Source organism: Corvus brachyrhynchos, unplaced genomic scaffold (assembly GCF_000691975.1).
Source record: "Corvus brachyrhynchos isolate BGI_N302 unplaced genomic scaffold, ASM69197v1 scaffold83, whole genome shotgun sequence".
Lineage (NCBI taxonomy): Eukaryota > Metazoa > Chordata > Aves > Passeriformes > Corvidae > Corvus > Corvus brachyrhynchos.
Genome location: NW_008238464.1, coordinates 6,627,000 through 6,643,150, shown reverse-complemented (window position 1 = coordinate 6,643,150; position 16,151 = coordinate 6,627,000). Strand labels below are relative to the sequence as shown.

The window sequence follows — 16,151 nt, the reverse complement described above, 5'->3', positions numbered from 1 at the left end:
ACAAATAAACCACAAGTAATCCCATGAAAAAGTGTACTGAAAATACACCATAACCTCAGAGCCAACACAGAAACCTCTCTTTCTGCGTATGTTGTATTGGTGGTGTTCTCATTTTTGAACTGGAATGCAGGTAACAGTAACATTAATTAGCTGAGTAGATATTTTTTAAAATGCTGCTTTAATGCAAGTGAAATCTAATCACATCTCCAATAGCAAGTAACAGAACAAGCCTTTTCTCTTTCCTATCCTTCCTCCTCCTCTCACACATCCACAAACCTTTTCCTTTTCTTTTGTGCTCCTGAAACATGTGAGTACTGAAAACTTCAAGTTACCACCGACAAACGTCCTCAGGAGGAAGGACAGCAGCCCACTTGCTCTGCTGCAATAATCTGATATGCTGAAACCAACAGCAGCTGCTATTTTTAATCTGTACAGCAAAGTAAATGTCAGGATCTCAAGAACACAACTGGACACCTACCCAGCTCTTTGAGAGCTGGCAAGCAAAAAGTTAACAGACAAGCAACGTGGATACGTCACTCCACAAATTACTGAAGCAGCCAGGAAGCTTTGGTGTAAATTAAAATTTCATTCAAGTCTATTAAGACTGTACTGCTGGACAGAAAGGAAAAAAGGAACTATTCATCTATCTGGGGCAGCCCCCTGCTGTTCCTCGGAGCAGGAGCAGCTCCCATGTGCCCTGGTACACAGCACTGCAATGTTCAGCCCAGCGCTGCTGCAGGACAAGTGGGAGGAGTGATTAACGATTTATGCAAATGCCAATAACTGAGTAGCAGGGGTTTTCAGGATATTAGGTGCCAGTTCACAACAGAAGTTAGGTTAAAGAATCTGCACTCAAGACATTTTTACATGTAATTATTATACATTATAGTTCATGTGGGTATTAATTATAATTATTACACATAATTAATATGTAATTATCATTTTCTATTTATTTTTCCTGTATATATACTTTTATACATAAATGTATGTATATAAAATTAGCTCTTCAAATTAGGAAAGCCACATTTCCAAATCCTTCAGAAACATTCCTGGAGGACCTCATATTTGTGCAAAACTTACCCACAGATCAGTTACAAGGAACACCTTTCACAGTCCACATCTGGTTTCACTAGGGAAAATGATTTTGTAACTTGGTTCAGTGCCTAAGTGCTTAGTAACATTTAACTTACATGGCCCTTCTATTCCCTTCTTATTTACTAGGGATTCCCAGTCATTAAGCCTTCTGGAAATGTGCCCTCAGCAAAAATCCTGCAGCTCTCCCTTGCTGCAAATGCTTCACTGTGCGCCCTACTTTCCTAGTATTTTGTAATTGGCTGCTATGCCCAGAAGTCAAAATATCCTTTTTATAACCAAGTCTACACAAACCTACCTCTCCCCCACACCACAAAGCTGTTTTTAATTAAATACAGCACAGTCAATTATTCTTACTTATCTACCATTGAAACACATTAGCTTCATGTCCCTTCCATATCTTATATCTTACAAATTATTTGAAATTTCTAGATTTGCATGATCCACATTTAATTAGCATATTAATTATTTTTCCCCTCTCAATAATCTGGCAAGATACTGAGCAGCTGATGACCCAGAACAGACCTGAGTCAGTAACTGCTCCCAATCTGCCACTTACTAATTTAAAAAAAAAAAAAAAGGTAGGCCAATTATATTGTGTATCTGTTGATCTAGGTGGTTTATGGGAGTGTCCTCTCACAAAATATCATTCCCCTGAAAAAAAACACATAGCCAGGTTGTTTCCTTTTATCCTCCAAATGGTCAAATGGAAGTGATAATTTTTAGGTGATCAGAAACTACATTATTTTTAATCACATTTTCTGGAAGGCAACAAATGAAATATTGTATTATAAATTATTATTGTATTATTAATTAATTGCTAAATTCCAGAAGAGTATCTAGATGAAAATCAAGTTCCTCGACATGCAACCTGGCATTTTCAAGTGCTTTTGGAAACTGATCCTAGGCTTTCTGTACTTTCCTCCCAGCTCTCCCTCTGTTGCTTGCCCATGTGGACCTGCTTTGCCTACTCTTTTGTTCCGAGTAACTGCCTATGGATTTTGGATGCCTTGCTAAGCTTAGGATTGCCCGAGAGCATAACAGAGGGCAATGTGGGCAGCATCCCACATGGATTCATCCTGCCAAGTGCCCCTTCCTCATCAAAGTCCTGACCCTGAACAGCAGTGTAGCCCTGTGGCTCTGCTGGGATCATCAGTGTCTTCCTCTTGAAGTCAAGCAGCAAACAGGAAAAGCCAGCTTCACCAGCTGCCAGGTACTTTATTGCTACTGTACAACACAGGTGACCACATGAAGGCACTTTTTCCCTTGTTCAAAGGGCTTTTTGTTACTAACACTGCACTGCCTGTGGAATGCACTCACTGAGCTGGAAACCTGTTCTGGCAAAGATGCATTCCTAACACTCCCTATCATTGTCTCCCTATCACAACAGTTAGCACCTCTGAATCTTACCAGAATGTCCAGGACTAAAATGTAACTGGCTGCTTGTGCTCCAGAACAGTAATAAGATTTGTAGGAAGTAAGGATAAAGCTTGTAGGGACTGTATGACCTTGTTCTCTGTTACAAATAGATTAAGAGGTTCCAAAAATAAGTTTAAGAAGCAATACTCTTACAGCCTTAAATTACCTCTACGAGTCAGAGCTACAGAAGTTAAAAAAAAAAAAATCCTTCCAGTCTGTTGTGCATATGTCATGTTAAATACACACATTCCTAGCAGAACAAAATTCTTAAGTGTTACAAAAATGCCCAAAACAAGACCTCAGCTCTGCTGCTTACCTTCCAGCATTTCTGACTATTATTTCAAGAGCCTACATAGCCCAGCCTGGGACAGAACGATTTGTCTTGGAGATCCAAACCAGCTGAAAAGTTAAAAACTGGGTGGTTTAATTTTTCTCACAGTCTAAGCAATGTGTGTGATAATAATAATGTTCTCTCTCCTCCCATAGTAGCAGAAATAGTTCATTTTTATACCAACAAACAACATTCAAGAATGTCTCCTTGCTGGAGATACCATTTGCTACCAGACCTCACTGGAATCCAGGAGGGAAACAGAGCAGGCCTAAGGACTGGCAGGAAAAAAATCAGAGGTATTCATGAACAGAATTTCATGAAAAGCACTCAGTTCTACATTTCAAGTGTAAACCAAAACAGATGCCATCACGTGCATTTGTAGGGGAAAAAAAGAAACATTTAAAACATACCAACTTTTGTGTCTTCTAAGTATCTACATCATGAGCCTTACATTAAAAGCTGAACAGCCTAAATTTGGGAAGAAATCAGAAAGCCACAACAGGAAAAGGAGGAAACTCAAGAGTACTGCCAATTCTTTTTGCAATATCAGGCCAGAGTGACCCCTGCAGGTGTCCTGGCCAGAGTGATATCCTGCAGATATGCGGTTAAATGGCAAGCTAAAAACTCTTAACTACGTTATTTTTAAAACACAAGTTCCTAATTTTCCAGGGAACAGAAAAAAAAAAAAAATCTAACAAACCAAGCAACCCTAAACAGGCTCAAGCCGTATTTTATCTCTTCCTTCAAACTAAACTGATTGAGAATTTCTGTCCTGGGGTACTGAACTCACACCACAGCCAGCATTAGCTGTATCATTCACAATTCAACATTAGCTTTAAGGAAACATAAGGAAACCAATTTTATTTTGGATGGCAGAACTACCTTAAAAAAATGGGAATGCAAGCATTTTATGGAACCTTATTGGTTGATATTGAGATTACACAAAATCTAGAGTAATATATCTTGAGAAATTACTTACTATTAACACCTTTCCAGCAAGCACAAAAAGGCAGTGTTTGTTTCTACATAATGCCATCTACCTGTATTCAACTTTTGCTTCTGGTCCCAGACTTGGAAAATAGATCCCAGGGAGCTGAAAGAGCCCTTTGGTTTCCCGTTTGCATTTCACAGAGCACATTCTGAGCAGATGCAGTAGCTACCTGCCATTTGGAAACTGAAGAAGCATGCTTGTTAATTAGAATGACAATGGAAAGGCAGGCAAAGATGCCATCCTTCCAGACATTACAGAAGGCAGAGATGAAATACAAAGGAACAAAGACTTCATGTGTAACCCCTCAGAGAAACAAACTGAAGTTAGCAGCATGTTGGAAAACACAAATGCAACTTTCAGACATTCTAGTTACAGAGAATGAAACTGGCTATGTTAATTATTTATTTACACACCAGCTCTGTTATGTGCTGCTCAGTAGAGACATTTGCATCATTTAAAACTAGTCCAGCTTAAAGTTGTAGCTACCAAAACACTCTCTTATAGCTTAGATATAGCTGAGGCAAATTCTGTTGGCCAGCTCTCCTCTCTTCCCTCTTCATATCCAGTACCATTGGAATGGCTCCTTCTGTGGACAGTGGTTTTCTCACAGTATCACTGAGCCGACAGACACCAACAGACAGAGCATATTCCCCACTCAGCTGTTTCCAAACAGCCTGGCCTGACTCCAGTCATTGCACCCTATGAATTGTGCCTGTCTAAAGAGTTGCAGGCTTTGGAGAAGTCTGCAGCTTATGGAGCTGACGATGGTCCCAGAAGCCAAGGCTTTTAATTCACGAAACACTTTGACAGACTTTTATCACCAATTTCCTCAAACCAAGAGGAAATTCATTGAAAACTGCAACTGCTTATCCTGCTTGTTGAGGAAACAAACTTTTCTTTTAAAAACAAACAACTTACAGCTCTATAGTGAGTCTGAATGACTGATGACTTCAGCTGAATAAGGATTCTTGGGTCTGTGTTTTTTAACTCCTCCACAGGATTAGGAAGAATAGGTATTTTATCAGTTGACCATACTGACAAGATTATTCTGAACACTTCAGCACAAAACACAGCAGTGATACCCTGCCATGCTTAAGAAGAACCCCAGTGTTACATTTTCATCAGCTCTACACAAGAATGCTACAGTCACACCATAGGGACCATTGAGGACATTACTTGAGACTGGGACAGAAGCAGGCACCTTAAAACAGAGCTAAACCAACATGTACGGTTCTAGTCTGGCACTGGAAAAAGGAAAGCAATCCAACACTTCGCTCTGAATAGAAGGGCAATTAAAGCCACAATCCTCTTACTTCAAGCTTGAAGAAGCTAACGAGGGAATTAATTTTATTCTTGAAGCAACAGTTTTTAAAACTGTAAGAGGAACAAGACTTTTCCACTAGCCATAAACTGACAGCTTAGTAAAGTACTCCAGGTCTTCTGAACATGAACACATGAAATTCAACCAAGGTTGCATTTTCCAACCATCTCTCTCAAACTGAACACTCACGTCTTGTACACTTAGGTAGACAAAAGTTACCACTGTACATCTTTTTAATTTAATTCCTTTACTCCCAAAGCACATCTCCTTACAGCAACACATTCTTTATGTTGCCACCTCTGCTGCATTTGCATTATACTGTATTTTGAAACTGTATCAAAGCATGCTGTCAGTGCTTCTTTCTACTATGACATATTTGAAAAAACTCCATCGCAATAGAATTGAACTTTTGAAAAAACCCCTCAATTTTGCAGTATCTTAAGTTGCAAACACAATAAATCCAGAGTAAACACAGCTCAGAAAAAAGCCAAAGCAATCCTTGGATATATTTACTACTGAAAATAGAGTGTATCATCTCTGATTATGACATTAGCAAAACTGAGGTTAGAAAACTGCACCCAGCTCCGATATTTACAATTCAGGCAGGAAGTTGAAGAACTGGAAAGGAATGAAAGAAAAGGTTATGAATGCTACTTAGAAAAATTGAGTTCTGTAAGGAAGCTCTTTATTTGTAGCATTTATGCAAGAAAAATGAAAAGCAAAGTTAACCACATAGAGAAAACACACTAGGCATTGTGGGCTTTTCAATGTAGTAGGAGAAAGTCTTAAAAAGAAGTAATACGTACAAATTAGGACAAGGAAAATTCCAATAAAAAATATAGCAAGTGTTTTTAATAAGACTGATTTACAGTTTGAATACACTACTAGCAGTGGTGGCAGGGTCACTCTTTCAAACCAAGTCTGGGACCTCTCGGATATCTTGACCTGGTCTCAAACACTTACAGGGACGTGGCACCCACAACTTCTCTGGGCAGCCTGTTCCACTGCCTCACTATCCTCCAAATAATGAATTTCCTCCTGACATCTAATCTAAGTGTCCCCTATTTTAGTTTAAAACCATTCCCCCTTGTCCTATCACGATCTGCTCCTGCAAGAAGCTGCTCTCCATCTTTTTTTGAAGGTCTCTTTAAGTACTGAAAGGCCACAATGGGAGGAATTACTACTATTTCCTCACCTGGCTTTTTGTATGGAAAATCCAGTTACACTTCCAGTTTTATGAATCTTGGTATTTCATACACAGATAATGTCAAGCATATTAGTACATTTTATGGGGATTTACAAGTTAAAATACAAAACTCTATACTGGGATTTGCTTTGAGCATGTATAGCCCATCATACATTTGTCAGCTGATATGTTATGCTTCTAACTGTCAAAGAGACATATTCAGGAAGGTTCCTTTATTAAAATTGTAACTGAACATACAGAGCCCTGGCTGACCATCAGAAAGTAACAAAAAACCAAAAAAGCTGCTGTGCCTTTGCTGTGTTAATGCCGCAGGTAGAACAGCACAGTCCCTTTAGCATGGAGATGGCTCTGTCAAAAGTATAGTTTCTATACCACATGTGCACATTATTGCTTTCACAGCTCAAGCCATTAGATAAAACTAAAAAAAAAACCCCAAACAAACCAAACCCCAGCAACAACAAAAAACCCCCACCACCATCACAAAAAAAAAAAAAAAATAGAACATCCCTCTAACATGGCTATTCCAATAAAATACAAAGCACAAAATAAGTAAGCCCTGAACCCACAGTTCCTACCTTCCTCCTAAGTACCTACCTTCCTCCTTTGCATGCAGCCAGGGAATTCTGCTTTTGATCAGCCCTAGCTGAATTAAGATTTCATTTGACAAGTTATTTTGCTGCTGGCTTTTGAAAGGGATGAAACTTTGATTAACTGGGGAGATAAACAGGCAAATAGCACTGTCTGCACAGAAAGACAAAGGCTGCAGTCCCACACAGAGCAGTACCATGGATGGCCTACTGAAGATACTTCAAGTTCAACAAAATTAAATTGTATCAATAAAAGGCTTGCTTGTCAGAACAAAGGAGGCATTCTTGACTTTTTCTTGGTGGAACAGGTCCTGCTTCCAGTGGAAATACAATCAAGTTAAGGGACACAACATTCTTCAGCATTTTTAAACGCTATGGGTGCTTTTGCTGCACAGCTGAAACTCAGCATGTTTCCTCACAAAAGTATGGCTGACAGCATGTATATTCTTGTCACATACAGCAAGCTTCTGTTTCAGACAAAAGTGTAAGAGCTCTACCCAGCCAACTAAAACACACCTACTAAATAACAAGATTCTTCTTTTATTGATGAGGTATGTGACTGTGGGGGAAGGAGATATGATACAGAAAGTAAATAAATTATTTCAAAAGTATAAATATCTGTATAATTTTATAGAAAAAACCCCAACAGTTACTTGTTTCCTGCTTGCTCAAGTCTCACAAATCCCCTAGCAGTTCAGATTTGTAAGTAATGAAGATTTAAGGCTTATCATAGTTTCTAAATACAGGCACATGACTCCTTCATTCCACCTTTAGCTTAACAGGACACTGCATGCTTAATTCATAGGTAAATTCAACTGATCTCTAATGCTCAAAGATTAATGCTTTAATTGTGGCTGGGGGTTAACAGTATAACATGATGGAGTCCCTATTTCAGAACTCTTAATTGTTCAGCTGACCAGCAAAACACTCCTGTGTCCGAGTAGCAGATATGATGCTGTAGTCCAGAGATGCACAGCGCTACAGCATCAAATGCAATCCCAGACGAGCTCCATGGATGAGTGAGAATTCTGCCAACTCACAGACCTGCAGCTGAATGCTGCCAGAGGAGGAAGAAGAAGCCCAGAACTGATCAATCTGCTGAAATTTTCTGGGTTGATGGTGCTATAAAAAAAGCTCAGTTATCAAAAACTACTTGCAAACATGGTGTCATGCATAGCCTTGAGAGGAGCTTTCCACACCAAAAGCACATGCCTGAGGTGCTCAAGTCTTCTCTCTGAAAGGAAACACTTTTCATCATAACAGTCCCCATCTTAGGCTGCAAATTCAGCTCGGTTTAGGTCTAGCAGTGGTTTTTACTTGCAGAGCTAAATAAAATGCTTCCTGTGAAACAGTTCCACTCCCTTTGGAGATGCAGGTCTGAAAAGATGCAGCTGCCAAGCCAGTTCTGTATTCAGAGGTTCCCTGGCAATACCTAATTAGGGTATTTAAATAAATTCAGCCACAATAACAAAATAAATACAGACTTAACTGCAATTAAAAGCAAACAGTCTAAATAGCAATACTTTACAGCTTAGTACAGCCTTCTGCATTTCCCAAGTGGTCCTTCCCTTCACAGCTGGAAGTCTGTATGATGGGACTTGAAAGAATGTTACAACACAAGTCACTCAAAAGAGAAGGATATAAAAGAGTTTGAGAGGTAGCTATGATGCCATTCAGTTCAAATATTCATGTCTCTTACTGTGCCTAACTTCTTGTGCAACCTGCCAAGTCTCTGGCTGATACAACTGCAAGCCAGAGAGAGCTGAACAAACATGGGAGATATCTGTTATCTTAGCATGCAGGCACTTGCCTTAACCAGCAGTCACTATACACCAAACTGGCACCTTGCTTTGCACCTTGTGTCCTTGCAGCTAATGCCAGTTACTTCAGTGCAATCTACTACTTTGATGACTATTTCATCATTTAAAACTCTGCTCTTTTAATTTTTTATAAACAAAGAGGCAGTACACATTGGTAAAAAAAAAAATTTAAAAGAAGCTGCTAAAAAGTAACGAGACTGAAGGAAGATTGTTAGACTGATTCTTGAAGAATGCTACACCTCATGTAAGATTTTTATTAAGAACATTGGAGAGAAAGAAAAAGCCGGTATTTGTTGACAATCCTAAATTAGGAGATACTGACCCACATCAGTACACAAGGCACAACAAAGTAACAGTGTAGAGACTGGAGTAAGAGACATGATGACATTTAAAATAACAAGAACAAGGATGTGCAAGTAAAGTTCAGCAAAAAGGTGTTATGAATTCCTAAATGCTGTGGAAAAAAATCTGTTGACAATGAGAGAGGAGGAACAGCACATGCATTATGATGGAGATAACAAATCAAAACCAGAGCACCACTAAAGAAAAAAGGCAAGGGAAAGCCTACAGTTTTTCTCTCTTAAGCAAAACACTTTCCACTGTGAAAAGAGCCACTGCACAAGGCATTAGCTGATTCTCCAGTGGAAAATAAATGCGTGCCACTGTGATCAGGTTTAAAAAAAAAAAATTGAAAAATCAGTTTGAACTGGAACAACACACAGAATAATTACTAGGCTAAAACAGGAACAGAAAAAAGTTTCATGCAAGAGAAGAGTTTGACTGAAGCAGCATAGCCATACAAAAAACCTCCAAAATTAATTGACTGCATCCTACAAATGCATGAAAAGTGAGCACAAAAGAGAGGGGGACTTTTCTCACCCCCAAAAGTCGGCATTGACACTAGAATAAAAGGATGTAAAACTGGCCATGAACAGGGCAGTGCAGAACTCATGAGAACTCTCTTAACCACAGAAGAAGTACTCTACAACTAGTTTTCAGTAAGCGTAACTCCAGTATAGTAGTCCAGTACACTAATTAGAGTATAGCTTGATATACACAATTGCTTCCAGACTGAGAACCACTGAAGGCAGGAGGGGGATTATTCTCCTATATATAAGCATAACTGTCATGCTTAAGTCAGACCAAATTGTTGAATTTTTCTTCTCATAAACTCACAACTTAATCACAAATATGTAAAATATGACAAATACACACCTTAACTTACATACTGAGGTATGACAGTCAAAAGGTCCTACCTACCCAATGCTTTCTAAAGCAATCTCCCAACTATTTCCTTAGCAGAACAAAAAAATCCCCAAAACTTCTCAACAAGGATCAGTGATGAACAGAACAGAAACATCGGAGCTATGCTGAGTACACACTGCAGTCACATCCACTTTGAGTTTGAATTGAATCTATACTGCTTCTTGTGGGCAACGCTGTCTGCTCCAGTCATCTGTTTGAATGAGCCTGGGAATAAAAAAACACTTGGTAACACCCAAAACTTCAGTTAAACAAATAATTCTCTTCCCCCTTGCTGTGTTTAAATGATAATCCCTCCAAATCCCTGGCTGAGCAGCTGACAGACACAATGGGCAGAAATGCATGGGCTTGCCTTCAGCAGAAGCCTCCCCCAGATGTACTCAGCAGTGCTATGTTCAGCCAAATGAAAGGCATGCACAGAACTCCTCCTATCAATCAACCAAATCCTAATTTACTGGCTCTCTCCTCCAGCTGTGTTATCTCCATTTGGATGTAACAGAACAACTCAGCCTGAAAACCTTTACTGATGGGAGTCCCATTTTCTGTCACTTCCCCAGAATGCTCCCATCTGTCACACTGTACATTTTTCAATCAATGATATTGATCTGCGGCTGCCTTAGTTCACCTGCTGACCAAGAAAAGCACTGTCAGCATGATGGTACTGGAGCGGCTGCTTAATGTAATTAAATGCGTGTGGGCAGGGGAGGGAGCACTCACAGGGACACGGGAGAGGGCAGAGAATGGATTTCTAAATTGTCCTAAAGCACCACTGATTTAACTGGCAGCGACAGGACACACTCGAAAATGAGGACATGACCTGGAGGCATATTTGATGACATGGTAGGGGAAAAACATGTAGATTATAATGCAAACAAATCAAGAAAAGCACATCAGCAACCAAACTAATGGAAAAATGTTGGCTAATCAAACTGTTAGCATCCAACAAAACTGATTCCTAGTCTTCCCTCAGAAGACCTGGAAAACATTCAAGATCTAGAAGATCTTGAGAGGTACAGTACTTTTCTGCTTCCCTAACAAATAATTGTAGGGCTTAAAACTCAAATGTGCTGTACATTGCACTGTTAACAGAAAAGTAGTAATTATTTACTTGAGTTCCTTTATGAATATGGTCTGATTCTCTTTCTCTCACATATGTACACACAGTATTTCACTGAAATTACCCCAATTATTTTATCTGTCATGCTTTGAATTTTATAAATATACAAATCAATCATGATATAGAAGAGTGGTGGGAATAGAAGGGATAAAAATATTTTTTAGAGTTTTGGGGGAAAAAGCACCAGCAACAAGTTTTCTGTCAATAAAGCCTTGTATTATTCAATACAAATATTTATACTATATAGAAGATTCATACTGCCCAGTTGGACCCAGGCTAAAGTCAGTAACAACAATCTTGTTACAGGAAAGTAAAAATATATCTGTAACTTGAGTAAATATACACACCTCCTTTATACATAGTAATTGCATTTCATGTTATGACTTTCTTCTCATCACCAATGCTACCTGTCTAACAACACAACAACCAAGAGGGAGAAATAAGAACAACTTTTGCCACAAGTATCAGTGAAGTGTAAAAGGATATACAAGAACTGAAGGTTTTATGACAAAGTGAATTAAGTTCCCTACCAAAAACAACGAACACAAAATTCTGCCTCTCCCTCCTTTGCCTCAAATAAAAGTGTTGAAGACTATTGAAAGGATTAACAGTAAGAGTTTCCACACAGCATTTCACAATAAACCTGCCTTGTACTGAGTGCCTTATCCCTGACACAGTGATGTCAAGGCAGACATCCACCCATGCCAGGTATTGACAGGTCACATGGCAGACAGCAGCCCTGTCTCCTACCTGTTTGCACAGCTTAGAGCTCTCAAGGCTGAACAAAAGCAACAGACAGTTGATTTCTTTAGACTATTTTTATAGCTTAAAAGTAAACTTCAAGGTTGCATAATGGCAAATATTTGCAGACGGATTCAACAATTCATAACATTCCCTGCCTGTCTCTACTCTTTCAGTCTGGAAACAAAGTCCAACCACCCTTTCCACACAAGGAAAATCCAAGTTCCTATATGATGTATTCCATGTAAAATAATTTTTTACAGGCATTCAAAAGCATGAAAAGAATCTTCCATCTATTCTTCTTTATTTCTCAAGGTCTTTCCTTTCTATTCAATAGGGAACCAAAAATTATATATCTTTTTGTTTAATCTTAAACAAGAACGGACAGAAGGAAAAATGAAAGTATCAATCAACCTCGATGTCGTTGACCAGTACCTAGTTGACAGTGTAATACTGAATTCCACCTCCAACCATTTGAGATAAAGATCTGTGCAAAAGCAAAACTAGGCCAATAAGGAATTAGTCCTCCATTTTCTATTGGTCTTCCAGTTAGACTTTCCACCTAAATTAAAGGTGTATCTGTAGTTAGTCCTGTGCAATGCTACTGGGAATTCACGATGAAACCATTCTCCTTCTATAATTAAATCCCAAGAAAAAACATTCCTAAATGCATTTCACAGGAGTAAAAAATGTGCCTGGTGTCTGCTTCTGGCTTTAAACTACCTCACATGTGCAGTGAGGTTCAGCTTATACATAGGGCAAAACTGATTGTGTAAACACCTCCTGCAAACCCAGGGAACCAGGCAAGGGAACTCAGAGAGCTACTGAACAAACCAGATGCAGATATTGTCTACAGCTTAATTTCTCCTAATTTAATAGCTGAATATCTCTCTGGACTCTATTGACCAGCCTGGCTAGATCACTGTGGATTGTAACTGAGCTTTAACAAGAACTTTCCATACAGACACAGATTTTGACATTTGTCTGCTTTGTTGCAATATCACAATGTGTAAAGTGTCCAAGAAGTTGACACTCAGAAGTAGGGACACAGCAGGAACTACCACCACCTTGTCAAAAAGCTCTGCAGAAAGCTCATGTTGTGTCCTGCCAAGCCACTGGGAATTCCTGCTCCGGGCTCAGTGCTCAAACTGGGCACATCTCCCACCTTTGCTCTGCTCTGCAATCACTGCTTCATCTGTGCTTTGTGCGACATCCCTGCAGCCAGAAGCGCCAAATCCCAGACACCTTCCCAAGCCCTGTTCCCCAGCATCACAGTGACAGAGGAAGACACCTAGATAACAGGTGTAAGTAGGGAGTGAGAAGAAAGACTGCATATTAACATACATATAAACCACTGCCTCAAGATGGAATCTGACTATGAAATATTGACAAATTTTGCCTGTGTGCTGTGTCTTTGTCCTGTGTTTCCAGGACCTAAAAAACCTTTAGTCCAGGCAAGCCCACTTTAACATCTAAAGCCTCTGAAACTGGAGAAGAATGCAAAGATAAAAGCCAAGCTCCAATATATGAATAAAACTATGTTTTTAACATACCAGGCAATATTCTTCCAATAAGAGCATCTAGCAACCAAAAGGACTCCTCTTCATTCTTTGTTATAAGAATCAGGTATCCAGCAATGAAGTTCATGCCCTGAAACAGAAAGAAGGGTTTTGAGATGCATACACTTATCTTAAGAGTTTCTAGTTTACTTCTTTTGATTAAGGGCTAAATTACTACAGCTCTACAAAGTGTGCGTACTAAATCAACTCTAGTAATGAAGGCCATCGGTTGAGTAACCTGCTAAACCTGCATGACAACAGCTAAAAAGAATTATTAACAAAGATCAAGGGGAAGAAAATTAAAAGAAAAAGCTTAGCAGTCTATACTTTCAATTTTCCTTTTTTTTTTTTAAATTCCAAAGCCCAGTGCAACTGAAAGCTGCTTTGATCAGAACCCAGCCACAGCTGTATTAGATGAGCACTACCAACACAACACACCTGCAGGCAGACAGTGAGGCTGCAGGAGGAGAATGTCTGACCCAAACACACTAAGTAAAACATTGCAGCCCCATCAGCTTTTACAAGTTTTTGCTGCTTAACTCATCCAAATGCTGCATACAAACATATTTCTTCCGTAATATCTCCAGTACTCCATATACACATATAATAGCACTGATCCTGTGAGGAGACCAGATGTGCAAAGAATCCACACAAAAGTTTTTTTAAGTGTTCTTCTTTCGTTAGTCCATTAAACAGTAAAGGTACCAAAACATTTTATTAACAATTGGACATGTAGAAGCTACTATGGTTTAGAAGTTGTGTTATGTTGTGTATAACTGCCTCTATACAGAAACCTGACACTTGGCAAAAGTGAGTATTCGTAATTCTACCCCTTCTGTTATTATCAAAACATTAAAATTATATTTTAATAAATACATATTACTGAAAATCATAAATATCACTCATCTTTTGAAGAATGGGAGTAAATAATTTCTGTACTAAAACTGGTTGGGATACACAAGAAAAAAAAATTTTTTTTAGAGACTTCAGTGTAGGTTTAAGTCCCTTTAAGTCTTCTCCTCTCCAGATTTAAATAAATACTGTTCATATTCTTTCAAATTTGGAATAGTTGTACTTACTGCACTAACTTTCTCAACTAACACAAGCTATATGTTAGCACACATATTCTTGCTGAGGAAGGGGACAAGACAGGAGAGGACTTAATAAGTGAACTGAAAACACATTTTGCAGTTCCTGCTTCTTTAAGATCCTTAAGGACGGCTGCTTTTTTTCTTGACTGTCAGACTGTCATGAAATCAACTTATCTTCTTTGTGTCCCACAGGAAACTTTACAGTACTTGACAGTGACAACAGAAGCTTTCCTGAGCTGCCATCAAAGCAGTATCAGGTTGAATTTCAAAGAAATTTTCTTCCTACTTGTGTTATCTATATTGGGAGATGGCACTAAATAAATGCTACCAGCCCCGAAGTACATGATGTCACATTAATGCTGGTCTCTCTGTACTTTGGAAAATGTGACAGTGAAAACAAAGGAAATTGAGATCTCATGATGCCTTCTACATACCAAGGACTGTTTGGGGGAAGATGGCAGGAGGGAGGAAGAGGGAAAGGCAGGCTTGCTTTCTCTTGCTCTCCAAAGCAACTACTCTTAATACAACCATGTGTGATAAAATACTTCTGTTGCAGCTGACAAATGGAACCAAAGTGATCAAGCTGGCATATGAGAACAGCCACTGAGAAACTCAGAAGGACATGTGAACTTGCCTGAAGCAATTCATACAGCCCCCCCTTCCCTCCCCTCCTGGGGCCAGTTTAAAAACAGAAATAGTTTGTGGGTGTGCTTCTAAAAACACACATTCAAATGGACAAGAACAGTTACCACTCATGAAATGCAGCATTGTTTACAAAACAATGATTACCTACCTGACAATATCCTACTGCTTTATTATGATGCCCATATGCTACCAATACATTGTAGAGTGCGTGCTGCAAACACGGATCAGCGGTTTTGCGGAATTTTACATTATCTGGAAATGTTCTGTTCATGTCTAGACAAAAGGGAAAAAGACCAAAATTAAGAGCCGTTCCCTCTCACTTTCCAAACAAACTTTTACAGGTCTTCTGAAGTACAACTGAAGCTTCACTATGGTTCACTGAACTGTTGTTTTGGTGGATTAATCTTAAGAAACAGCTTTACCTCAGTTTTGGCTAAAAGGGCACTTGCATTCAAGGATAATCTCTTCCTAGAAAGAATAATCCTATTAGTTGTTGGGGTTTTAGGAGTTCTCCTTCTGTTTTCTTTTTCTCTTAAAGAATTTTCCCCATACATGTTGCCAGGGGGACAAATTACTGGGTGCTTAAGAAAAACAAGACCTGGCCACAGGAGGAGGGGTCCACCTGGCTACTCTCTTTCACCTGGGCTTGTGAGCTGTTAGTTCCCGCGTTTGGACAGAGAGAGAGGCTGGAAGGAATTCGTCAGCACTGGAGACTCTGCTTTTTCAGCTGCCTTCCTTCTACCGGAGAAACCCCGGGATTCCCAAGCCCGCCTTTCCCTGCCCCGCTGGGAGCAGGGCTGTGGCCGCCCTGCCCCCGCCGTTGCTTTGAGCCTTCGCTACTCTGTAGCCCCGCATGCCCTGCCTGCTCAGACCTCCAGGGGCTGCCACCGCAGCTCCAGAGTTCGATCCATCTCGTCTGCCACCCGGGATTTGTGCTCGTCTCTGCCGTTCCAGCCTGCTGTTACCG

General features: G+C 39.6%; 1 protein-coding gene across 1 annotated transcript in view; it reads right to left on the bottom strand.

Moving 5' to 3' along the window:
* GRTP1 (growth hormone regulated TBC protein 1) overlaps positions 1-16,151 on the bottom strand; it is a 37,454-nt gene that overhangs the window by 4,742 nt on the left and 16,561 nt on the right. The window contains exons 4-5 of the mRNA XM_017736978.1: positions 15,333-15,457; positions 13,443-13,539 (exon numbers count right to left, since the gene is read on the bottom strand). Coding sequence (XP_017592467.1) covers positions 13,443-13,539; positions 15,333-15,457 — 222 coding nt within the window. The remainder of the gene's footprint in view (positions 1-13,442; positions 13,540-15,332; positions 15,458-16,151) is intronic.